The following is a 25973-nucleotide window of genomic DNA, read 5'->3' as shown; positions in this document are numbered from 1 at the left end:
GGTCCCGCGACGTAGAGAGGCGTGGTCGCGCGACTAGGCTCCTTGGTTCCGCCATGGCTTTCTACCCCAGCGCTGTTCACTTGCGGCAATGTGTGGTGTCCCCGGCCAGCAGACACAGTGCCTCGCTGATCTTCCTGCACGGCTCAGGTGCATTGCTGTCTGGCGGTCTCCGGCGCGCGTGCAGCCGCTGTGGGCGCACCCTGTCCTCCGTCCCCCAGAGCTCCATAGTGCTAGAGGCCGCCTGCGCCCAGGGTCGGGAGGGAGACTGCCACCTCCCGGGAGGGTGTCCTCTTCCTCTGTGGCAGTCAGTGTCTTCATCTCGCTTCCTTCGCTGGTGTCCTTGACTCCCTCCAACCACAGCATGGTCATCAGGGCAGTTCTTACCCCGTAGTTCAGGCACACCACGTGGCTGTATGAGCTTCCAGGCACACGAATCAGTGTCGACCACCAGTGTTCTGACATATACCACCCCCCATGGCCCCTGGAGCTGGTCATAAGCCTTTCTCTTGCCTTTCAGTATCAGAGTGGTCTTCACGGTGAGCTTGGATCATATTTACAGCCTCCTGTGTCCTTTCTGTTTAGCACCTCCACGGTGCGCCACCCATGTGCTCCCCACCTGTCCGTTTTCATGTCCCTCCTCCCTGATTTCCCTTTTTGCCCTGTGTCATTAAATATCTAAGGTAAGTACAAAGTCATCTCCATCCAGGGAGTGCCCCTAGAGAAAGAATAAGAACCCTTGTTTTAATCCTTGCATCCACATCCACAGTGCTTGGCTGGCCCAGGGTAAGTTCCCAGGAAAGAAAGATTTTTTTTTTTTTTTTTTTTTTTTTTTAAAGAAATGAGATCCAGCCGGTGTCCTCAGGGGGCCTACCTAAATTTAAAAACAAAAACAATTCAATTAATTCCAGTCACCAGTGGAGAGGGGATCACAAGATGGTGCCTGAGCTACTGCCAAATGAATAGTAAGGAAAGGGGGAAAAATGTGGTTGGACATTAGTAAGGCATTTGCAACTGAAGGACTTGTCAGAGTTTTCCAAGAACGTGTTTGAGCTGAGACACGTGTAGGCTTAAAAGGGTAGAGCGACTAGAACACACACAAGGGACTGGAAACAGTGTTAGCAACAATGTGAGATGTTCTCATCATTTTGAAAACTGGGCTGGAAAAGTTTATTTGCTGTCTCTGTGAGTGTTGGTGAAGCCGGGATGTGAATACGAATGCCGCACTCGGAATTAATAGTCAGGGGAAGGGGAACCCCGAACTATGATGTATCACTTTGGAAACAAGACAAGGGTTGAGCATGTGTGAAGGGAAAAACATGGCTGATGACTTAGGCTTAAAACAAGCTGAACCGTGGTTATTCAGGACTCCAGGGGCATCCAGTGATGGACATGCAGAATTCCCACATAGTAATTACTTCTCATAATTAATTCGATGTCTTTGGAAAAAACTAGAATTTCTTCTTCTTCTTCTTCTTCTTCTTCTTCTTCTTCTTCTTCTTCTTCTTCTTCTTCTTCTTCTTCTCCTCTTCCTCCTCCTCCTCCTTCTCCTCCTCCTCCTCTTCCTTCTCCTTCTTTTCTTCTCCTTCTCCTCCTCCTTCCTCTGTACCACTTTGCTTAATGCTTCCTATTTTTCAATTTCAAATCACTGACATTTTTATTACTTATAATGCATGTCTGAAATTAGTCATCCACTCTGTGTTTATTTTACACAGTGGTGTGTGTGTGTGTGTGTGTGTATAAAACTTTCCTTTGTACATTGGAAAAAGAACTCATCTAAATAATTCTTCCAGATGTGAAGGCATATTATTCTTATATAATTAAATCTCCATCAAGGTATAAAAAGCTCTATTCGGAATAGGCCTGTCCTGTTAGTTTTTATTGTCATCTTGAACCAGGAATCCCCTGGAGAAAGAGAATCTCAACTGAGAAAATGACCTGTGGCTGTGTCTACAATGAGTGGTCTTGATTGTTGATTGATGTAGGAGGGCCCAGCTCACTGTGTTCATTACCCTATGCAGGTGTCCTGGGTTGTATAACAGCTGTAGAAAAATATAAAGGAATATGCCCCAAGTATATTAGAACTCTTTTCTACTTCTAAAATGCCAAAAAAAAAAACCTTTTTTTTTTTTTTTTTTTTTTTAGCATGAATAAGATAAATGATAGTGTTGTTTGCTTGCTTCAGTCTCCCACACTGGGTTGCTTTTAGTATTTTCTCCCCTAGACGTGTCTCCCTTCAGTGGCATTCATTATACCTGCGATCGCCTAAAGGCCATTTTGTGTTTGTCTGAGTTTGGATGTCACCAGGCTCTGGATTTCTTGGGTGTCAAGGCTTGCTTTCCTTTGCCTCTGATATCCTTTGTTGTAGTATTTCACTTCTCATCCTGTAGATTTCAGCTCAAAGCTTCTAGCCACTCCACATATGCAGATACCCTGCATATGTCAGAGCATTTGTAGGGGACATAAAAACAATTAGTGGATAAAGCAAAATGAAGCTTGACAGTGAGTTTACATTGTAGCCCAATTGTTCTGCAACCTGTTGGTGGGTCCATTCTGAATGTAACAAATACTAATGGCACCAAGTGGGTCCTTCTCAATGGTTACTGTTGCTTCTCATGTTTGTCTTTGGTCACTGGATGATGCCTGTTTGTCACAATGTTCTGTTTTACCACTGACATGATGGTGTGAAGAGTGTTGCCCATGAATGGTTATTCAGTAGATACTTTTGAAATTGATGTCTTAATGAATTGATTAATTACAATTTTAAAGTGGGGCTAAGGAGATGACTCCATGCGTAAGAATGTGTGGGCAAACACTAGAACCCGGATTTGTATTTCCAGCACTCAGGAAAAAACTGGGAATTGCTGCATATGCCTGCACCCCCATCACTGGGGGAGACAGGAGGGTCTCTGGGACTTGCTGAAGAGCCAACCTAGTGAAAACAAAAAGTAAACAAGCGAAAAACTACAAGCTCCAGGTTCAGAGAGAGTTCCTGTGTCAATGGGCAAGGCAGAAAGTTATATAGCAGGGCACCTGATGTCTTCTGACTTTTGCACATTTACATGACCCTGCAGAGTTTTACACACACACACCAGAGACAGGGACAGAAAGAGGAATAAAAAATTAAAGTAGTGAACTTTAACTTCAACATTTTCTCTTTAGTAATATAAGACACACTTATTCTTTTTCTGTCTCCATCCTCATAGACATACATTAATTCTTACTTTTTTTTTTTTTTTTTTGGTCTTGAGTAGTATATAATCATGTTGTTGCATTATATACATATGTCAGCACAATTAAAATCTGTATTTTTTAGTTTAAACTTGAAGTAGAATAAATACCTTACCTCCCATCCCCCCCATCCTCAAGACTTGTTTTTATCAAGAAAATTGTATTAGGTCATACCAGCTATAATGGTGTAAATCACACTGACATTTTAAAAAGTGTAGATGGGAAGTTAATAGTGTTAGAAAACATATAGAAAGAATTCTTCTCTAGAAGAATTTATTATATCTATTACAAATGAGGAAAACTGGAAATCAAACCTAAATTTGGTATTCTAACTGTTAAACAATACATTCAGGTATATAATAATGATTATTTCTACTGTTCATGCTTGGTCAACTAATTCTGTCTGATAAATCTAAACAGCTCTTTTAGGCACATGGAGATTTTCCATGTTCCCTATTGCAGCCTTCAAGTGTCCTGAGAGGTACAGATCTCTTTGAAATGCACTGTACTATGACAGTGTTTATTTGATCGTGAACTTTGTAATTTTTCAGGTGATTCTGGCCAAGGACTAAGACAGTGGATCAAGAACGTGCTATCCCAAGACTTAACATTCCAGCACATAAAGATTATTTATCCAACGGCTCCCTCCAGGTATGCAACACTTAATTTCACTTGTCAGTAGAACTCCATGGCATGAGATATATATATGTGCCAGCAAGATGTTTTTAACTTTGACTCTTCATTTAAGATATTTTAAATTAGGGTCCTCAACTCCCACCTGTAAAAATGCATGGACTGTGGGCTCGTTGCTCATGCTTTCCTGGTGAGCCTTTTCTCTGTGGGACACACATTGACGGATGACTCCTTCGAAGCCCACTGTCTGCTTCCTGTGAGCCTGCACAGTGCTCATCTTTTAGGTGCCCCCTTTTACATCATACACCCCAAAAGCAAACTTAATAACTTCTGCCAAGATAGTTTTTCTGATAATTTAGTTAAACCCAGGTTTGTAATCTCTGGCAAAGAGTTTTATAACATTCTTTCCAAACTTCAAAGGACACTAAATACTGTGAAGCTCTTTGAATTAGTAAACCAGGATAAACATGAGGCAAGGGCCTATTTAATGTTTAGAATGGAAATCTGTAGGTGCATCTAATTGAGTTCATAATCATGAGAGTAGAATCATTTTCAAGACATGAACAGCTTTTTATAAATATTAAATAATTACCCTCAAGCTTATTTTTGCATAAACAAATATTGCGTTGTGTTATACAACCCAATTTGGTCTTTCATAATCTGTTCTTATTCCAACCCCCCCACATGCTTTGTAGTTACAAAAAAGTGCTAAACTCATTTTTCTGTCAACTTTTTATTCATAAAAAAATGAACCTGGATTTCAGGAAACTTATTTATTTATTTATTTTATATAACCAAGTCCATTTAAATGAAAACAAACATTTATAGACAATATTTGGGAATTTGGGAGTCGTTCTTTCCAAACTACTTCCTGCTGGTAAGGGGTGCTGTCATGGGGGATTCTAAGAAGATTCAGAAATCCTGGCTGTAGTCTGTAAGGCTGCTTTGTCCAGCTGTTTTGAATGTAGGATCACCTGGTACTCTGTTTCAAGTGGTCTGGCTTGATCAAACCACATTAGTCTGGAAGGAATCCACATCTTTTCATTTTCTGTGGAAACAAAAATAGAAATCCTTTTCCCCAGTAACTTGTCCTTGAACTTAAGTTTTGGAGTCAAAGCATTTTTTTTTTATTTAATTTATTATTTTAGATGTCTATCCCAGTTCACTCTCCCTCCCTCCCTCCTTTTACCCACTCTGCCCTCTCACATGCACCCTAGCCACCCTCCCTTCCCATCCCCCCCACCTCAATTCCATATGTAGGGGAATGCCATCCAGTTGGGGTCATGTAGATCTGACAGGTCATGTGAAGTAGGGACTAGGGCTTCTCTCCTGTCTCTAGATTAAGGCAGTTATCCCTCCATGGGGGATCTGTTCCCAAGGTCCTTTTGTGCACCAGGGATACATCCTGGCTCCACTGTCTGAGGTCCCTTAGACTGCTCAGTCCTTCTGGCTGAGATCCATATTCAGGGGGACCTGAGTCAGTCCCATGCTGGCTTCCTAGCTATCTGTCTGGTGGCCCTTTAACTCCTCCTTGTTCAGGTAAGCTGTCTCTATGTGTTTCTGCCACCTGGTCTTGTCCTCTCCATCTTCATCTGGGTTCTAGTTCGACTCAGTGTTTATGTATGGGTTTTTGTTCCTGTTTCCAACAGGCATTAGTCGAGGGCTCCATGGATAAGTTAGTTATTGATCTCACTCTCCGGGAAGGGTATTTATGGTAGCCTTTCCACGGAAGCTCAAATTGTTAGTTGGTGGCAGTCTTATAAGTTCTCTAGACCTTTCTTTGTGTTCAATTTTATCTTCAAACCAATATCTTCAAACCCTCTTTTATGTTTTCTCTCTCTCTCTGTCTCTCTCTGTCTCTCTCTGTCTCTCTGTCTCTCTGTCTCTCTGTCTCTCTCTCTCTCTCTCTCTCTCTCTCTCTCTCTCTCTCCTGTCTTCTATTCCTAACCAGACTAAATCTTCCTAGTCAGATGTGTTTTCCTCTCCTCCCCCTCGTTTTCTCCTACTTCTCTCTTCTCTCTCCATTCGCTGCCCCCCACTTCCCCTGTGCTCTGGGGGACTTGTCCCTTCCTGGTTCTATGAAGGACTTTATATGAATCTCTTAGAATACACCTTGTATCCTAGTTCCTCTGGTGGTGTGAATTATAGGCTGGTGATCATTTGATCTAGGTCTAAAATCCATATATGAGTGAGTACATACTGTGTTCCTCTTTTTGTGACTGGGTTACCTCATTCAGGATGGTTTCTTCAAGTGCCATCCACTTGCCTGCGAATTTCAAGATACCATTTCAGGAAACTTCTTATATTCACCAAGAAACACTTCCTTTTCTAGTCAATAGAATGGAGCAGTTATGGAACAAAAGTGAGAGTGTAAAATAGAATATTCAAAAGTTATTATTTTAATATAACTAAGCTTAGCGGTTTGGAAGTGCCAACAGATACCAGTTGATGGGTTGATGCAAAGAGATGGTTGTCATTGGTTTTTAGGGTAGGTGCAGTTGGAAAGGAATGCCGATATTTCTTGAAAACCCTGAGGGCTGGTGTGTTTTAGGCTAATTGTAAACAGAGGTGATGAAATGAGACATTCCAGACGTGATTCTTCTAAGAATTTAATTTTTTATTTCTTGCTAAGAATTTAATGATTGTCGTCTCTTGACTCATATACTATCAATTGTAACATGAATTCTAGTTGGTGTTGTTCAAACTTTAAACTGATAGTATTTCATATTTACATATCTACACATGCACTGTGTGTCATTTGTGGGTGTTTGGAAGAGTGTTTGTCTCTCTAGGTTTGTATTAGGTCTTCTTTAAGTGTTTGATAGTACTTAGAGAAGTCACCTGAACTTGAAGTTTTCTTGTGAGTTGTTGGCAATAAATTTATTTTCTTTTGTAGAACCAAGGTTTTCAGATTTTCTATGTATTTTCAAGTCAGTGTCAGTGATTTGGTGGAATTTGCCACTGACCTCATGATACTTATTTTTAATGATTAAATTAAATAAATGACAAATTTATTTTATTTGTTCTGATAGTAATAGCTAGTTGTTGTCATTATCATTATCATTATTATTATTATTATTGTGTGTATATGTATGTTTTGTCCTATCAAGAGTTACTAGTTGATGAAATTTTGTTTTTAAGGACCAATTTAGGTTTGGCTCTTTTCTTTATTTGATTGGACACAGAGTCTCGCTATGTAGCCTAGGCTGGCCTAGAACTCATGATCATTGTGTCTTTTTTGTCTCCTGAGTGTTCACACCCAGCACCATTTTCTCTCTTACTTTTCATTTATATCAGTTAATTTTTTCCCTCCTGTTTATATTAGAGCAATCATTTTATCATTACTCTAGCCAAATCTCACCATGTTTTTTTTTTTCTGTTTTATTTATATTGGAAAATTTTCTATCACCTTCATATTCCCTGTATAATTTTTGTGTAACAAATCACCCCCAAGCAACACTTTTATTATGGTCACAAATTTTGTAGGTTAGGAACTCAGAAAGGGCACAATAATGGTGACTCAATCCCAATTCTGTTGTTTTTGGGGCTTCTCCTTGGAAAGCTTGAAGGCTGGGTGTGGCTTATTTGTCATCTGGGGACTGGACCCTTCATCTGAAGGCTTACTCACATAGCTGGCAGTTGATTCTGGATATTAGCTGGGGCTTTCCTGCAGCCTCTGCATTGTGACCCCTGTACTGGGCTTCGCCATTTGGAGTTTATTCTATGTGTATTTGTTGAGTGTGTGTATGTGTGTGTGCATGTTGATGCATGTGATGTGTATATGTGTGTACATGTTGATGCATGTGGTGTGTATGTGTGTGTGTGTGTGCATGCTGATGCATGTGGTGTGTATGCGTGTGCATGTTGATGCATGTGCCCCTGGAGGCCAGAGGTTGAATTCCTTTTTCTTTCACTATTGCTCTCCACCTTGTTTTATGAGACAGTCTCTCTTACCAAACCCGGAACTTACCAATTTGACGAGACTGGCAGGCCAGCAGACTGCAACGATCTAGCTGCCCCTTTCACATCTCCTCCCAAAGCCCAGCACTAGGGTTAGGGACAAGTGCCAACACTCCTGGCCTTCATTTTGTTGCTGACCTCAGATCCTCGTAGTTGGACGATATGCACATCTCCCCAGCCCACCATTTGGAGTCCTAACCTGTGTGGTAGCCTGGAGGCTCAGTTCCCAGAGGAGATATCCTCAGAGAACAAAGAAGTTAACAGGCACAGAGCTCACGCAGAAGGCAAATAAAGAGTGTAGGCCTTTGCCTCTTGGCAGATGTCAGTCACTCTGTGGAAGGGCTTGCCTGGTTACTGTTCTGACTGGAAGCAAAAAAAAAAAAAAAAAAAAAAAAAATGTAATCCCTGGACCTACATAACCAGGAAGACATTTAGAAGTCTGTTTAGTGATTTCTATGAATTAAGGGATATCGCAGCTGTACAGCTAACTTCTAATTTTATCCTGTTGCCATCAGATAAAATATCCTATATGATCCTAGTCTGTAGATTCTCCCTGGGACTTTATGGCTTTGCATAAATTCTGTCAGGGTGACTCTTTTTCCCCTGATTGTGGTAAGGCTCAATATAAATCACAGCCCTTTCCCCCATTTTAGAGTAAATATTTACACTTTAACTGAATTTTAGAACTTCAAATTACAGAGGTCCCTTTCCCTTTCCCCTTGTTGAGAACACCTTCAAGCAAGGTTATAATTTTGTTTTTCATAGTAATAAATGACACAAAGAACCTAAGAGGGATCAGTGGTTTATTATGTTTGCTCGATGTAGTCTATAATGGCATATCATTGTATTTTCACTAAATTGTGAATTACCCTTTTGTCTGTTAAGTACCCCTTTTCCTTTAATAAATGGCCTAAGCAGGAGTATATTAAATAAAAGTCAACAATAGTTTGCTGCGTTAACTAAAATGGAAAAATAGAATAGTATTTTTTCATTATGTTAATTTGAACTCTTTAATTGGAAGTACCCAATAAATATTTTTATTTTTGTGGCATATTTTAACTGTGTTTACAACCATATGTTTTCATAGTTTTAATAACAGAATTTCCATTTTAAAAGTAAAATGTTTTATAGTCCATTTATAATTTTTCTGGTATAAATTCTCTTGGAGATTTGAAAACTTCTGAAACTCCTCAGATGTTTGTCTGCCTCTACACATTACTCAGACAATTTCCCCACCCAAAGGGAGTGCTTAGCACCTGCAGTCAATGTGGACTCTAAAGCAGATTCAGATACTTACTATTTTATGTATTTATACTTTTACGTTTTCATATGGGTAGTCCACATAGAAGGGGCGTGCACATGCATCTGCATGCAGGCTCACGTGGAGACCAGAGGTCAACTATTCATGTACAGGCCGAGCAAGAAAGGCACACAATTCCAATTTCAAATAATGAAGAATGCCTTCAAGACTGTCAAGGTAATGAGACAGAGCCTGCCTGGCAGAAAAGAGGCAACACTGTAGAGTGCAAGAGAATCCTTTGAGAAGGTGACATTTGACTTGAGACTCAGCCAGGGGGAGCTCAGCATAGAAAGACAGGAATGGCATTCAGGGAAAGGGAGGCCAGATGCTATGGGTTCCTTGGTCACAGCTGAGCTGGTTCAAGTGACTCGACCCTAGAGCATGCTGGGGGAAATTGTGAAACCAGGACCAAGAAGGACTGGAGCCAGGTTCTATCTGAAAGGCCACAGATGATCTTTTGGTTTCTGCAGTTTTAGGGGAGTACAGACCAAAATAAAAATGGGTATTCAGCTGAATGCCTTTTTATTAAGAAAGGAAGAAAGAAAGAAAGAAAGAAATAAAGAAAGAAAGAAAGAAAGAAAGAAAGAAAGAAAGAAAGAAAGAAAGAAAGAAGGAAGGAAGGAAGGAAGCTTTGGACATTTATTCTGGGCTAATACTTTACCAGTGTGTAATGGGTCGATTGATTGATTGATTTAGGAGCCACACAGATGCTTTTTCCTGAACATATTTGTTTATTGTGGTAATGTCTGAGCTGCTTTTATACCAGCTAATAAAGTGATTTATTTGAGGAAGAAAGTGAATGAATATAACACATGTGCCAGGGCCTTTTAGCTGTTTAAAAAACAATCTTTTATGCTTTATTTAAAGGTTAGTCTAACATCTTGGAGATTTATGTACTCTTGATTGTTTTCTTAGCAAAAGAAAAATAGTTCTGAAGTCTTTTCATCCCATTAAATTATCCTAATGATTCCTTTTGAACAAAAAAATCTTAATATTTTTCTTAGAGAAATGAGAGACCTACACCCTACTGGTGAGTAAATTGGGTTTACATTGTGCTGTATCTCAGTGGCATATCTATCTAATTAATTAAATTAGGCATTGTCAGAGGGGAATGAATAGAGTGAGTGTCATTTTTTCCCATTAATGGCTGAGTTCCCAGAATGATTCACATTTTAGCCTATGATATCACCCTTGTTTAAGTGCTTAGACAGACAAATAAACAGTTAGAGAAATAGCAGAGGGAAACGGAGAGGGGAGCCGAAGTGGTTCACGGGGTGACAGTCTGACTGGGGCTTCAGAGTGAGGGCGGTGCCACATCAGTGGCCATCCTGGTGAACCTGGGACCTCACAGTGCATGACAAGGACTCTAAAAGCACCTGCCTTCATTTGAAGTGGAGTCAGGGTTAACCTTGAGAGGGCCTCTGGGAGGAGGAAGGCTTGGATGATTTCTGCCTTATTGTACCTGAGCTGTCCACCCTGAGCAGAGCAGCTTTTGCAGTCAGGTGAGAGAGGAGCTGAGCTGAGCTGCTGTGAGGTTTTATCTTCCCTGCAGCTACTGAGTGTAGCACAAATTCTAATTCATCTCAATAATAAAAACCTGGAGTCAGTTGTAGGGGTAAATGCTGAAAGATCAGAGAAGCCGAGCAGCCAGCTACTACTCTTACCTCTACTCAGACAGAATGGGCAGTGCTGTCTCTAGGAATCCTCAGACTGAATGCAATGAGCTCCTGTCTCCTCCCGCCTTATATTCCTCTCTCTGTCCAGCCATATCACTCCTGTCTACACCTCCCTAGCGCTGGGATTAAAGGTGTGAGCCACCACCACTTGCCTGTTTCTCTTTTAGACTGAATAAGTCTTGTATAGCCCAGGGTAGCCTTGAACTCACAGAGATCTGTCTGTGTTTGTCTCCAGAGTGCTGGGATTAAAGGTGTATGCCACCACTGCCTGGCTTCTATGGCTAAGTAGTGGCTAGCTCTGCACTCTGATCTTCAGGCAAGCTCTATTTGTTAAAGCACAAACAAAATATCACCACAACTCAGGGCCTGGGTAGAAGGCAGTGGGAGAGAAACCTGGAGGGCTCAGTCTATAGAAGTCTACCCTCGTCCCGAGGTTTTCTCTTACAACATTAATCTCAGATAGTAATGCATATTAATTAAAATCCCAGGAGATTTTTTTAAAGAAAGAATTATTTGCTTCTTTACTAAATAAAGAACCATGGATGTGTACTGTAGTATGACATCTATCATGATAGTGGTAGGAGGAGGGGTGAGGAAACACCCACTAATAAATGCACAGATCAGTAGGGGAGTCCACCTTTGCAGAAGTACAGGGTGCCAAAGGTTGTTTGAGCAATGATGTTCTTGATTTTCCCCAGCATGGTACAGGATTAGTACTTTTCTAGCAGATTAAGCAAGCAGTCCTTCACTATATATAGTGAAGCCTTCGGTATTAGGGCTTTCCACATGTCTAAGAATGGTGCCTCCTTTCTCTCATTATCCTCTCTCTCTCTCTCTCTCTCTCTCTCTCTCTCTCTCTCTCTCTCTCTCTCTCTCTCTACCTGTCCATATTAGAAAAAAGTGAATCTGAGCTTGAGTCATACCATGTAGGAAAAAGTTTCCCAAGTTTATCTTAGATAAGGCTTTGCTGGATATGACTGTCTTCTGCAAGGCCCCCTGGGATTCAAGGGGAAAAAAAAAAAAAGAAACACTTGTATCAGGAAAACCAGAAACTGAACTTTTAAAGGAAGACATTTCAAATGCTTTCAAGTGTGGAATTCTTTTATCTGGTAAAAAGGGATACTTTATATAATGATGTCATGGTATTCTAATTAAATTATAAGACAATTTAAAAGATACTATAAATACACATGACTATGCAAAGAACATTTAGAAAAGACCACACTTGAGGACAGAAGGTAAGTCTTTGTCAGTAATATACAAGTGTTCTTCTAAATTAATGAGGATAGCTTTAATCCCTGATGGAAGAATGTTATCAATCAGCATTCCCGTTGATGCTGTGATGACTTAGAATTGGCAAAGTTAATCAGCACTGGTGGTGACACCCAGTGTGGCGTGGGTGGAGGGAGCTGCATCTGAATTGTCTGAAAGGATCTGGGATGGGGGGGAAACAACATGTCTTGGGGAAGGAATGGTCCCTGTGACCATGAGATGGGGTCCCCATGTCCAGAGCATTTGAAACCTGAAGTTAAAACTGAGCAGGATTCTATCTGTTAACCCAATAAAGTTTTATTTTATGACTTAGTTGATACATTCAAGTGAGAACATGTTCATACCCAGTACCTCCACCAGTAACTGTTTCTGCCAAAGATGCTGTGGGGAAAGGTAGTTAGTCTTCCTTGTGGTAGAAAGGTGGATTTTTACCACTTTTATGGAAGCAGCTCTGATGTGTTAAGGTAAAAACTGCACCTTCCAATCCAGCAATATGATTCTTGGTCTCAATTCCATTAGAATAATAGTCCCACTACATTAAAAACATGCATCTGTATCAAATATATGTAAATGGGCGTTGCCTGTCCTGGAGCCACTCGGTCGCAAATACCCAGCAGCCCCTTCCCAAATCACCACACAGATGTTTACATTACTTACAAATGTTCAGGTATAGCTCAGGCTTGCTACTAGCTAACTCTTACACTTAAATTAACCCATAATTCTTATCAGTGTTTTAGCTACTTGGATTGCTATCTTTTCTCAGTACAACATGCTCATCTTGCTCCTCTATGTTTACTGGGGACTCTGACTCTCAGAGTTCTCTTAGTCTGGCTCTCATGCTCACTCTCCTCCTGCCCAGCTATTGTCCAATCAGCTTTATTTAACAATGAGCATAATCCACAGCAAATATGTATGTTTAATGTCACTCTGTCCACAGGGGCTAGAATCCAGGTACCAAATCATCAGGGGAGAATGGGTGTGTCTCAGATCAAATGTCCCTTTGTTTTCAGTAGTGCCATCACAGGGAAAAATGGCGGCATGTACCTGTCCCTCAGCACCACAAGCCACCTAGCAGACACTGGGGAGGCCATTGGTGATGCTACCCTCTCCCTTACGGTTTCAAAAGAGAAGCACAATGAAGTTGGTCAGGTGCCAGCTGGCTCCTTCAGTCCCCATCTTTTGCTTTTCTAAGTTACACATTGAGTTTTATCTGTGTGGCTTGGAAAATGAGTGTGTAGCTGAGTCTGAGAAACTAAGTAGAAGAGGTAGGAATGAGTAGCCAGCAATGAGGAGAGTCTCTGTGATTGGTAGAGATGCTTTTCAGTCATAATGGGACTGTGTTGCTGACTAGCTCATCTGTGGCAGTCTCACATATAAACAGAACCATGTATTTTGCTATTAAGGAAGAAAATGAGAGCTTGCCAGGGAATGGGCAGCGCCTCTGGTCAAACCTCCTGTCCCTTATCCTAGGCAGCCCTTCCTCCTCCATGTTTTAGCAGAGCTGCCCCTGCACAGCACAGCGTCTCCAAAATTGCCTTCATTCTGCTTGTATTTACCTCTGCTGACACAGAGCTTAGACCCGAAACCATTAACAACATTGTTATTGGTTTATAGCTATTTGGAATGTGCACAAGTATGTATATAAAACTGGAAGTTCATTGCATAACATTAATGTACACAAATGGGCTAATATCCATAGCAATGTAATTGTCATACATCCTAAAAATAGGTAATTAATGGGCTGTGAGATGGCTCAGAGGGTAAGGGTGCTTACCACTTTAGCACCATGTTCTTTCTACACCTGGAACCTTCAAGAGAGAACCAACATTTGCCAATTGTAGTCTGACCTCCACATTGCCCATGGCATACCTCCCTGAAGTAAATAACTGTAATAATTAGTTAACTAAAGATGGTGAACCAGCATTAGGAAATGTTAATGGAATAAATATAAGAATGTTACTGTAGTATATATCGGGCATTTTGCACACAAATTCTTTAATACAAAATTCAGCAAAAATAATATATTAACTCTTTAGAAATTTTAATATCACTTTGTTGTTGTTTGTTTGTTTGTTTGTTTGTTTGTTTTAAACAGGCCATATACTCCTATGAAGGGAGGACTCTCCAATGTGTGGTTTGACAGATTTAAAATATCTAATGACTGCCCAGAACACCTTGAGTCAATTGATGGGATGTGCCAAGTGCTTACTGAGCTGATTGATGACGAAGTAAAAAATGGCATCCAGAAGAACAGGATATTGATAGGTGAGGTCTTTAGAACATTGGTGGAGCATTTCACTTTTGTCTAATTAAATTCTCTGAGTTACATTTGTAACATTGTTTACAAGTACGTGAATATTGCTTGACACATTCACAGTTTTGGATATGCTGCATGTGCAGCTTTCAGAAATATTAGCGTCATAAACAACAGCTCATGAAACTTGCGTTGATTTCATTTTTAATAGTAACTCTCTTTTGCCTTGTTTGCTTTAGACAAGGCATTGCCATACAGCCAAGACTGACCTCCAACTCCCAATTCTCCTGCTTCCACCTGGGTCATAGGAACAGACCTTTATGCCCTACCTAGCTAATTCGCCAGTTTTTATGTGGCAAATAATTTTCTACTTTAATTTTTAATTGAGATTATCTGTTGCAATTAAAATTATTTTTTCATTTATGTAGCTGGAGTCTTATGAATATAATTCTTACCCTGATTGAAATAAGGTACATGGTGAGAATGTGTTGTCCAGTTAATGGGCATGAAGTCTTTTGAGTGAATATCACAAGACTAAAACATTGAGAACTTGTGTTATTCTTGGCACAGTGAACCCTGATCCTAAGGGCATTTAAAGCTTTGTCTAGATTATGTATTGAATTCTTCTTTGGCTGAACTCATCAAATACATTAGGTAGCAAAATTTCTATTTAATACATACAAATGCAATATAAGATGTGTAGAATGCCAGTGGTACAGAATGTTTTGGTTGTATGAACTTGTAATCAGCTGTATTTGATGATGAAATTAGAATGTAAATTAAATGTGTGCTAAATAGCATCAAATTATACTCAGAAATCTTCTAGAGACTGGGTTGAAGTACATTTTAGTGCTATGAAGTTCCTTGGTGCTCACAGAAGTATTGAACTGTTCAGTGAGTTACCAAGGCCTATCCTTTTCACTCATCAGTGATCATTTTAACACAAATTACTGCAAAATATCTTTCTGCTAGCTTTACTCTAATGTGTCTGTTAGAGTATATACCAACTGCTGAAATCTATGCATTCACTTGTGTGTGTGTGTGTGTGTGTGTGTGTGTGTGTGCGTGTGTGTTAGAGAGAGAGAGAGAGAGAGAGAGAGAGAGAGAGAGGCCATAGTAAAAACTGAAAGTTATATTATCAAAGCAAGTAGTTGCAAAGTAGGAAAACTTTGATGTTTAAAGAAAATGAAAGGAAAGTGATATGTATAAAATGGTTTGCTTATTCTTTCTATGGTATAATGACCAAAGTTCTGACTTACTGTGAGAGAAAGTGTGCAAATGGAACCTTGTCTCAGAGAGTATATGTACAACTTTTGAACTTGGTAAAGAATACTACCTCAGATGTGGTACAGGTGATAATACATCCTTTCCCTATGTCTTATTTTGATTGGTGTTATTTTATTGTGTTAAACTCAGTAATCTTTTCCTTTTTCTTGGCTTTTTTTTTTTTTTTGGTACTGTAAGTGATCTGCCACAGGAAGTCTGTCTTATACTGGAATGGTATTTAGACTGACTCTTATGCCTAAGTTGTTCATAAAATTTAAGTGTTGGAGTATTAATATTACTCAAAAACTCCAATTGAATAGAAGCTGAAGTCAAACATTCTAACGTAAGAAATATTGTTGGAGAAATGATCAGACTATGTGGGACAGATAGTATGGAGAGAAAAAATAGATCTTAAGGGTTAAGGAACTCTTCCTAGGAAAGATAGCCCTCCAGCTGATTGCAAAACAGGTGTCACATTTGGTAAATTAACAGAGAAACCTGCCTGGGGAAGAAAGCAATGAGCCCATCACATTTTCTCATGAAGTGGTATTTTAACATGCACCTTAGCGTCATCAAAATATACACAGAGAACAGGTGATGTGATGAAACACTCACTTAACAAAGACACTAGCCATGCCATGGAGATGGCATGTAAAGGTCACTAGGACAGCAGGAAGGCAAACATAATAGATAAGGAGACTCATGGCACAGTACATTGACTCTGAGATGTGGAAAAGGCAGAGATAAGATGGTTCCAAAGGAGAGTGTAGCTGACTATAGAGCAGGCCATGAAGAATGCATTTTCCAAGCTTTATGCAAAGAACTCATGTTGTTCTCTTAATAGAAAGCATTAACAGGCTTCTGTTGTACAGGAAGAACCAGGGACAGGAAGAACTAGGGAGAGTTTCGCTAGGGGTGCACACCTGATACACAGGTAGGTCAGTTGAAGACTGGTATCTGGAGACATTTGTGAATCCTCATTGGCTGCATTAAGAATATAAGACAATGTTCATTTACATGTTTTTTTGCATTTTTTACACACCACATGAATCTATAAAGTTTATGATAACACTTAGAAGAAATACAAGTATGCAATTATTAACTTTCCAGTTACTTCCTGAAAGTTAATCAGATAGTTCCTGGTAGAAGCTATGCTAGACCCAGTACAGTGAGGAAACTTAACTGTGTGAGGATTGGACTGTGTTCTGGCTTTCCTACACATTGTGCCATACCCATGTGTAAAATATGAGCACATATCATAGCCAGTGCATACCTCTTAGATTTACTCCATGGACTTCTGTGTGTTTTACTTAAGAAGAGAAATAAAAATGGAGAGTGAGAGGATCCAGTGTGCACTCTTATGCTGGGAAAGCCTGGAGATGATGGTGACTCTCCCGTTAGCTGACATTTGGCTCATCAGTGTGCACTGGAGATGATGGTAACACTCTCCTGTTAGTTGACACACGCCTCATAGCAGCCATTTCATATCAGTCTTCTGTTTGAAAGATGTTGAAATCATAAGCTTTTCTTCCTTATACAGCTGTCCCATTGAGCCTTGCAATTAGAAAGTTAGGATATAATATTTTCATCACATAAATGAAGGGTCTATACTTCATAGATTTTGGGTGACACAGAAAGAACCTAGAACCCAAGCCCTTTAATTTAGTCAAGAACTTTCTGCCATGATAGAATCCATTCATGGCCACTAGGTGGTGACAACTTGTTAAGAGAGACTATTGGTATAATTTAGGTTCAATTTTGATCTAAGATGTATAGAATCTGACACCAGAATTTGTGTACTATGAGTGTATGATCCAAATTTGTCAGTAGGGAGAAGTGAGTGTTTATAGGACCACACTTCCGTCACATGGACAACCTACACACTATCATGAAGGACTCCATTAAGGTAGTTAGTCATGGTCCATTCATAAACCTGGGTTACATAGCCATCAAATTCCCTGTCTACACATAGAAGGTACTCAGTAAGTATATGTTCATTTTAAATTTAGATCTCAACTTGTTTATGTTTTGAAATCCCATGGAAATATGTCTCACACAAGGAATCCACATGAGATACAATATGGATGGGTTCAACTGTTAAAACGAAATTTAAAAACTTGCTCAAGAGGCCTAGGTACTAACACTTTCAGAACTGGCTTCCTCCATCTCCTTTATCTATAGAGGAAACACTTTACAGAATGGACATTTGTTAATCTATCAACATTATAATAGAAGTTAAGATAAAAGTAAAAAGGGGGCATGTGAAATTCACAGGATGCAGCTTAGCAACACCATTTTCTGAACCCTCAGGTCCTGCCCTGCCTGGAGCTAACATTTGGGATGATGGCACTGTTTTCTATATCCTACAAATCAGTGTGTTTTCACTAATTAAAAACAACTCAGGATTCTTTCAGCAATGCTCAGTAGGCCTCCACAGGCTTGGTTGGGACTAGTGTGCTAACACTCTTGCATAAAAGAGTAGAAATGCTGTAGCTGGGCAGCTTGATAGGAGAGGGAATAAAGAATTAAGCATGGTAACTGGGAGTTGTCGATTCCCAGACCGGTGGAACCTTTTTGCATGTTTGAAGAGTACTAGAGTACCATGTAAATGAAATAGAGGGACTGAAATTTGGAATTTGGAATAGTGGTGGATTTTATTACCCCTTTTTTTTTCAATATGTTCCCTTGATAGCTAACTTCGTGTTTTTGTCCACAGGAATTTGCATTGAGATAGAATACATTAATTTTCCCAGTATAGACTTTTTTAATAGATTGTTTCTGTTTTATTTTATATAAGGAGTTCATAAACCCAGGTTTATTATTTTTAACATGTTTTATTCAGCTTGTTAGACTTAAGTATATGTTAAATTGTTACCTCTTACTACTTTAAATACTTCACCAGCAACTATAAACGTCCACTATAACCATTAATACTATGAATTTACTATTTTCTTTCTGCTTACTGAGTAGTATATTATGGGCTGGAGTTTAGAGTCCTAGATGAAAGATTGACTCATATAACTGGTCCATTGTGTTCAGTTTTCTTCTCTGAGGGAAAATATACAAAGTTCCTTTTCTTAATGCCCCATGCTAGGGGTGACAGTGTTGTCAAAGCCAGCAAGTCGGGAGCTATGATTACCTCACAGGACTGTAAGTGGGTTAGGGACCTAACATGGGATCTTGGTAAGATTGCAATATGCACATGTTCTCCGTTGTGATGGACAGAAACAGGAGCTCGGTGCCTCTAGCAAATCTTTATTTCTTTTCTTTTCTCTCCTTTTTTCTTCTCATCTCTTCCCCCGCAGCTCCATCCCCCTTTCCCATTTCTTTTTTTCCTGTCTCAGGCTAGTCTCTTCAAAAGACACTGAAGCCATACAAAGTCACTAGAGTTCCTACATAATAAAAATGAAATGTAGAAGGTGCTTAATGTGCCTTGTCTAATGGTTTTATAATCACTTTAAAATGTGTTTTGGCATATTAGTTTGTTCCATTTACATTTTATTTTTGATGATATTTATCTTAGCCTTAGATTTTCTTTTATGAATTAATTCCTTTAGCTGATTGGATTTTAAAAAGTTGTTTTATCTGGTACACTCAGATGATCATTGTTGTCTAAGGACAGCTGCCACCAACGACTGTGGCTCTTTAAATTCAAGTTTAGACTACTAGCAATTAAATACAGTTTGAGGTTTAGTTTCTCTATCACATTAGCTGTCCTTGAAGTAACCATGAGCAGTGTTTGAGAAAATGTAACTCAAGCTCTTGAGTTTCTCAGAAAAGAACCATTCTGTAGTCCTGGTGTGTATAGAAGACAGATCCATCTTCAGTCATGGCCATGCTTGAACTTCACCCATAATGCTTAGTGCTGAATTACTCACCAAAATAGCTGTGGTTCCCAAATGTCTAATTCATGGTATGAGCACACTTGAAATCAGACATATGTGATGAGATTTTGTTAGTGGTCTGGGATTAATATTTTTAAGGAGACAAATTGTGAATGCTCAGGGAAGAGCACACTAATCATTCACTCCAAATTTCCTTATTTTGTAAGATGTTGTGTTGTTCAGGTTGACCCCAAATGGTCCTCTTGCCTTCTCCTCCTGAGTGCTTCAATAACTTAGAAACACTACCATTCCCAGCTTCAACCACAGATAGTTTTTTCTAAAGCTTTATTATCATATCAAATTAAATTGCCAGAAAGTGACATTTCCTGATGATATATTTGCCTCCTTGCAGAAGTATCTTTTCCAAGCTTCAGTTTACATTAACTTCATTTATTCAGTGACTATTTATGAAGCACCCCTACGTGTCTAGCCCTGTTTCAAGGTAGGGAGCTCTTTCTTCTCTGGTGGATGCTAAGTCGTTATGCTCTTTATTGAAGACTTTATTAAAGTGTCAGTAGCAGAAGTGGCCACATACACAATGTCTGGCTTTTGAGTTTTATGTTTAATAAAGATCCACTTAATAAATTCCAGCAAGAAATTAAATGCTAGGAACAGTTTCTAGAATGATTTATTATGGTTCCTTCTGTGAAAGACTATTGCCTTGCTATGGAGGATCAGTTAAACCTCCTGCTATGGCTTGAATTATCACCCTGCTAGTAACATGGCCTGCTTCCTTCCTTCTCCTCCTCAGCCTCACACTTCTTGCAGATTCCTCCTCTCCCTCCTCTCCTCCCTCGTTACTTCCCCCTCCCTGCCTCCCCCTCCCTCCCTTCCTCTCCCCCATCTCTATATCTCTGTGTGTCTCTCTACTTCTCCCTACCCCCTCGCTTCCCCCCCCCCCGTGTGTGTGTATGTGTGTTATCTTCCTATGTCTCTGTTTCTCTGTTTTTTCCCCTGCCCTATGTGGGTATTTATCTCTGCCTCTCCATCTCCCACTCCCTTCCTTGCTCTCCCTGTCTCTCTTTCTCTGTCTCTCTCTGTCTCTCTCTCTCTCTCTTCAGAGGCATAGCTCAGGGATAATATTTTGTTTGGCTTTACAGTTTATATAAATGGGTAAGGCACAAAGGAAGAGGTCAAAATGGTGGGCATTCCCAACCCTGCCCCATGAGGGTGCAGGCAAATGGCAATTCTGTTCCAAGAGATGTTGATCTTTACTCCTCAGTGAAGAATGGATGTGTGTATTTATTATGGTAAATGTAAATTTGAAAGCCTTTGAAGATTCAAGTTTTATCGCCAACTGTAAATAGAGTTCTTGATTGGTCTAAAAATTAATTAAAAAACCTGGAGTCAGATATTGAGGAAAATGCTGAGAAATCAGAGAGAAGGAGCAAGCCACAGTCACACCTTATCTCCTAGTGTCTCAGAAGACAAGAGAACAAGTTCCTGTTTCTCCCAGCTTGTATCCTGTTTCCACCCAGCTACATCACTTCCTGTCTACTGTACAGACCTCCAGACTTCTATGGTTAGCTAGTAGCAAGCTCCATCCTGTGACCTTCAGACAGGCTTTATTCCTACAAGCAAAATATCAACCATAGCCAGCCAACCATGCACTGTTGGTTCAGAAAGCTATCTACTTGAGCTCTCCAATTTTTCTGGAAATTAAGTCTTGGATTTTAATGAATTTATTCAGACATGTAGCTGAAACATGTCAAAGGCAGACTAGAAGGAAAATTCCCATATTTTCACTCTAAAATCTTTGTACCAAATTTTAAGTTAGAAAATATCAAGAGAGGCTTATAAAATATCACTTTCTAAAATAGCAAATTAGCAGGCATTTTTGGTTGGTTGGTTCTGAGACAGGGTCTCATGTAGCCTAGGTTGACCATGAGCTTCAGATCCTCCTACCTCCATCTCCTTTGAGCTAATAGTATAGAGGTATACCACCAATGTGGCATCAGTTACACAGACCCAACTATTCCATTGCCCTCATGAACCAGACACTGGATTGGACTGGGTATTTAAAGATAAACTAACTAAAGAGTACATGCACAGGGGGACAGAGACACTGAGCAGGTTGTAAGCACTCAGACAGTTAACGACAACTGAGAGAAGAACTGTCTCTTCCTCTTGAGGTGTGCAACATCTAGAGAACTGGTATATCTTCAGAAAATCAAATTGAGAATTTTACTTCAGACCCACTTAAGGTTACCTACTGCATAGAGACTCCAGAAGAAAGAGGCCCAAAGCTCAACTGCAGCAGAGTTGAATGAAAATAACCATGGTGAGTCTCCACTCTGCATATGCACACAGTCAGCAGTTGGGGATGCTTACTTGTCCATAACAAGTTCTACATGCCCACAGGGTGCTCATTGAGGGTGCATCATTGCATAGATACAGCTGTAGCCCACTGGCTGTTCCATCCAGGCAAGGGTCACATAGAGGCAAGCACAGAGTCTTCAAGTGTGCATCCTCTCCATTGTCAGGCTGTTCCTGAACCTTCCTCCACTGTCTTTGTATGGAGAGAGATGGGTCTGTCATCCTTTGAGGTGGTTCCTATCCACCCTGGTCTAGTCACTAGACCACTAGACTCCAGTGCTTTCCGGTGAGCCCTGCCATTTCTTCTGGAATAATAAAATTATAGGCATAACAACCATTCTTATCATGCATGGTTATTACTTACAAATTGTGCCTTTTAGGAGAAATCTAAACTTTGCAAGCTACCCACTTTTATATATTTGAATCCTATGCCCTAATTAATAGCAGCTGCCTTTCCCAGAGATAGAAATCCTCTGAATAAATATCAAAGGCTGAGAGAAAGGACATTAAGCTCTGTGACAGGGATCCCAAAAGTCTTCACTCTACATCTAAAATTACAGACACCCCTTTAAGCAGGCCACCTGCTTTCTTAGGCCTCAGTCTTCTTGATGCATGGAGGGAGAATCTTATAAGTTCACATGACGGTCTCTGAGGAGGACTAGGGCTGTACTTTATTATGTGAAGTAAAGCAGTAGGCTGAAAATTAGGAGTCTGAATTGTGTACCCAAGTGTAATTTTAAACTCTGTAAATGTGTGGTTTGCTTTCATTATTTCTCATAGAATGCAAACAAGATGCCTCCAACTCTCGCTAAAGGCTAGGACCACCATACAGACATGGCATCCCTTGCCTCTCTGCACTTCCCTGAATGCCATCTCTAATCTGTGAGGCAAATGTTTTCTCATCAGCATCCCTGTAAATAGTCTCCATGTGTTCTCATTTGCTGATTTCTAACAGCTAGCACAGTACTGTATACTTATAGACTGAAACAGGAGAATTATGAGGTTCAAGCCAGCCTGGGCTACATCTTAACCAAGGGCTGGCAAAGTTATCTCAGACCTTGGAGCACTTAAGTAAATAAATGTTTTTTCTCATATAGGTAAGTTCATTTTAATTTATCTTGTCAGTTTACAAAATAACATCATATTCCAAAAAATGCTTTACCTAGCTCACCAGTGTTTTTAATCATCCTTCCTAATGCAGAGGTCACCAGGCATAGCAGAACTATGACTATTGGTGGAGCCCATAACACAGGGGGTGATACAGAGAGGAACATGGTATTAACTGTAGGTGTTCTGTGAAGGTTCCTATAAGTAAAACTCAAACTCGAGTAGACACTGGAAGTTTAACTAAGTCAGATTCACAGTATGGCTTGTATTTTGAATTATGATGAACAATTTTCTTGATGTATGTAATTTCTCTCCTCAGTCTGGCTCCTTTTGTAATATATCTCTTTACCACTGATGTCTTTGCATTATTTATTCACAGCAAGATTTGTTCTCTGAGACCTGAAGAAGACTGATGGTTTGAATAAGAATGGTCCCTACCTATATTTGAAAGCTTAGTCACCAGGGAGCAGAACTGTTTGAAAGGATTAGAAGGATTAGGAGGTGTGACCTTGTCAGAGTAGACATGGCCTTGTTAGAGGAAGTGTGCCACTGGGGGTGGGATTTAAGATTTCAAATGCCCACACTAGGCTCAGGCACTATCTCCCCTGCCCCACCTCTACTTGAGGATCAGAGTATAGAACTCCTTCTCCAGCATCATGTCTGCCTGCCCACCATGAACCTCTGAAACTGTAAGCCAGCTCTCCAATTAAATGTTTTCTTTTATAAGAGTTTCCATGGTCACGGTGTCTCTTGAGCAATAGAACAGTGACTAGGACAGAAACTGATGTTCTTTTTAGGGATCTATTTCCTTTACATCTCCATATGTCTTTATAATGTTTGTGAAAGGTTTGTACTGGCCTGCCTTATACTGAAGTACCATGTGACCATGTGTATTTTTCTTTGTCTGATGAACATGTGTGTTGTTTCCTTCAGGGGGATTTTCTATGGGAGGCTGCATGGCGATACATTTAGCATATAGAAAACACCAAGATGTGGCAGGAGTATTTGCTCTTTCTAGTTTTCTGAATAAAGAGTCTGCTGTTTACAAGGTAAGTTCCAGATTTAAAAAACAAACAAATGTAACATGAAACAAAGACGTGTTGAAACTAAAATAATATTGATAATTAAGGAATAAAATGAGGTGACTAGTCAATATAGATTAAATGTTCCTGGAATCCATGGCTAGATGAGTCATGTTGATTCCAGGAGGCCTCTATGTTTCCAATCCCCCCTTGAAAACGACAGTTATAGCAAGGGTATGCTTAGTATTACATGAACCCTTCCACTAGAATGTTGAAAGCTATTGTCAGGCTTGCTTATTGTGAATCTACTCAGAAATAAATTATCAAGCTGATACTTTACACAGTATTGAGGCTTACAACTATTGTACACAATGGCATTTTATCTCCATTCCCAAAAGTTGAACAGAGATTTGAATGTGACTTTCCCTTCTATTGAGTCTCAGATCTGTACATCTCCCTCTTCCTCTCCCCAAAGAAGTCTATCTTTGAGTTTCACTCAGTTTCTTATGAAGTCTCTGAAGAGTCCTCAGTGGTGCAAACATAGGGCACACACCCACACAGCCATCATGGGGGTCTGCCCACTGGCATGCATGCACTCCTCGCTCTGGGCCACCTCCGGACGTTCCCTCTTCCCCTTCCCTCGCAGGAGCTGTGGCAAACTGGGAGTGGTCTTCTCTGATGGGTTGTCTCAGCTGACTGTCTCTGCCTTTCTTTAGGATCTTCAGCAAGCTGAGCGCAGCAGACTCCCTGAGCTATTTCAGTGTCACGGCACTGCTGATGAGCTGGTTCTTCATGCCTGGGGCGAAGAGACAAACTCAAAGCTGAGAGCTCTAGGAGTGAACACAGTGTTTCACAGTCTTCCAAATCTTTACCATGACATGAACAGAACTGAGCTGGAGAGGCTGAAGTCCTGGATTCTTACAAAGCTGCCAGGAGGGACTAAGGGGCAGAGTGAATGAATCCTCATCGCCATATTGATTAGTGTCTTACATCTAACAATTTCTTTCTCATTTGATCCTCACAAAAATTAAGTGTGGTAAAACAGCCAGCATTCCCGTATTATATGAATGAAATTTATGATGTCTGTTTTGAGAATCATCATGTTGTAAATGCCAACTGTTTATTTTGTGGCTGCATAGATGCCATGAACACACTGGTATTTGCTTGTCCATTCACCACAGATTTGGGCTCCTTCCTGTGTGGGGCTCTCATAAGTAGGGCTGTTGTAAGGTGTAAGGATCACCTTCGCCATAGAGAGGCTGGGTGATGTCATTACCTGAAACTGTCTAGCTGTTTCTCAATGTAGTTTTACCATTTTCCATTCCAGTCTTTAGTGGCCCCTGATGCCCTTTCATTTGGCCATTCTAGTGGCTGCATAATGTTTGACTTCCATACTGTTTGATTTCTATAATAAAGATTTGATTTGCATTTTCTTGGTGATACAGAGTCCACACTGGAGAATTTTCCCACATTTGTGAAGAATCGGTCCCCCCCCCATTTATTTCTAGATTGTCTTTGTGAAAAGTGATTTACTGTCAAATTATAATGATAAATAAAATATGACTAAATAATTTACTGACTTTTAGATTTACTTATCAAAACATCTTGTTCTATAAGGAGTAGTGTAATCTTATTAAAGGTAGAATTAATTGAGATCAATATCTGGCATTGTTTTTTAGATAAGTTGTTATAAACACTGTAAGATCTCTTAAGAATTTTAAAGTGAGCATACAAAATAATGGGTCTTCCCATGATTTTCATACACACACTATTATACTTTGCTCATAAACCTTCCTGCACCTCCTCCCACTGATCCACTTACCCAAATCATCCCTTCTGCTTTCATGTACATACATATTTACATGTGTGCATGTGCTCACATGTGTAATGTGTGTTCTGCATGTGAAAGAACATACAATAATGTGATATGACACTTGTCTTTTTCCCTCTCATTCTCCTCCCTGCCCCTACCTGAGCTATCTCTGGTAACAATTTAGATCCCCCAGGCTTGCACCATGAGTGGTATGTTTGGAGCATATGACAGTTCCATGCATA

At 40.0% G+C, this 25973-nt stretch overlaps 1 protein-coding gene across 1 annotated transcript; it reads left to right on the top strand.

The window, feature by feature from the left end:
- On the top strand, window positions 1-25489 carry Lyplal1 (lysophospholipase like 1). The gene is made up of 5 exons (XM_051186520.1): window positions 1-147; window positions 3780-3879; window positions 14165-14334; window positions 23830-23945; window positions 24635-25489. The coding sequence occupies exons 1-5, from the start codon at window positions 54-56 to the stop codon at window positions 24875-24877; spliced, it is 723 nt and encodes a 240-aa protein (XP_051042477.1). The 5' UTR covers window positions 1-53; the 3' UTR covers window positions 24878-25489.
- The last annotated feature ends 484 nt before the right edge of the window (window positions 25490-25973 follow it).

The sequence above is a fragment of the Phodopus roborovskii genome, unplaced genomic scaffold (genome assembly GCF_943737965.1).
Source record: "Phodopus roborovskii unplaced genomic scaffold, PHOROB, whole genome shotgun sequence".
Taxonomy (NCBI): Eukaryota; Metazoa; Chordata; class Mammalia; order Rodentia; family Cricetidae; genus Phodopus; species Phodopus roborovskii.
This window is presented reverse-complemented; position numbering and strand designations above follow the sequence as displayed.

Bases quoted from the DNA above. Each gene is read 5' to 3' on its own strand.
- Lyplal1 (XM_051186520.1), top strand. From the start codon at position 54: ATGGCTTTCTACCCCAGCGCTGTTCACTTGCGGCAATGTGTGGTGTCC. The intron at 148-3,779 runs GTGCATTGCTGT...GTAATTTTTCAG, and splicing joins GATCTTCCTGCACGGCTCAG to GTGATTCTGGCCAAGGACTA. The intron at 14,335-23,829 runs GTGAGGTCTTTA...TGTTTCCTTCAG, and splicing joins GAAGAACAGGATATTGATAG to GGGGATTTTCTATGGGAGGC.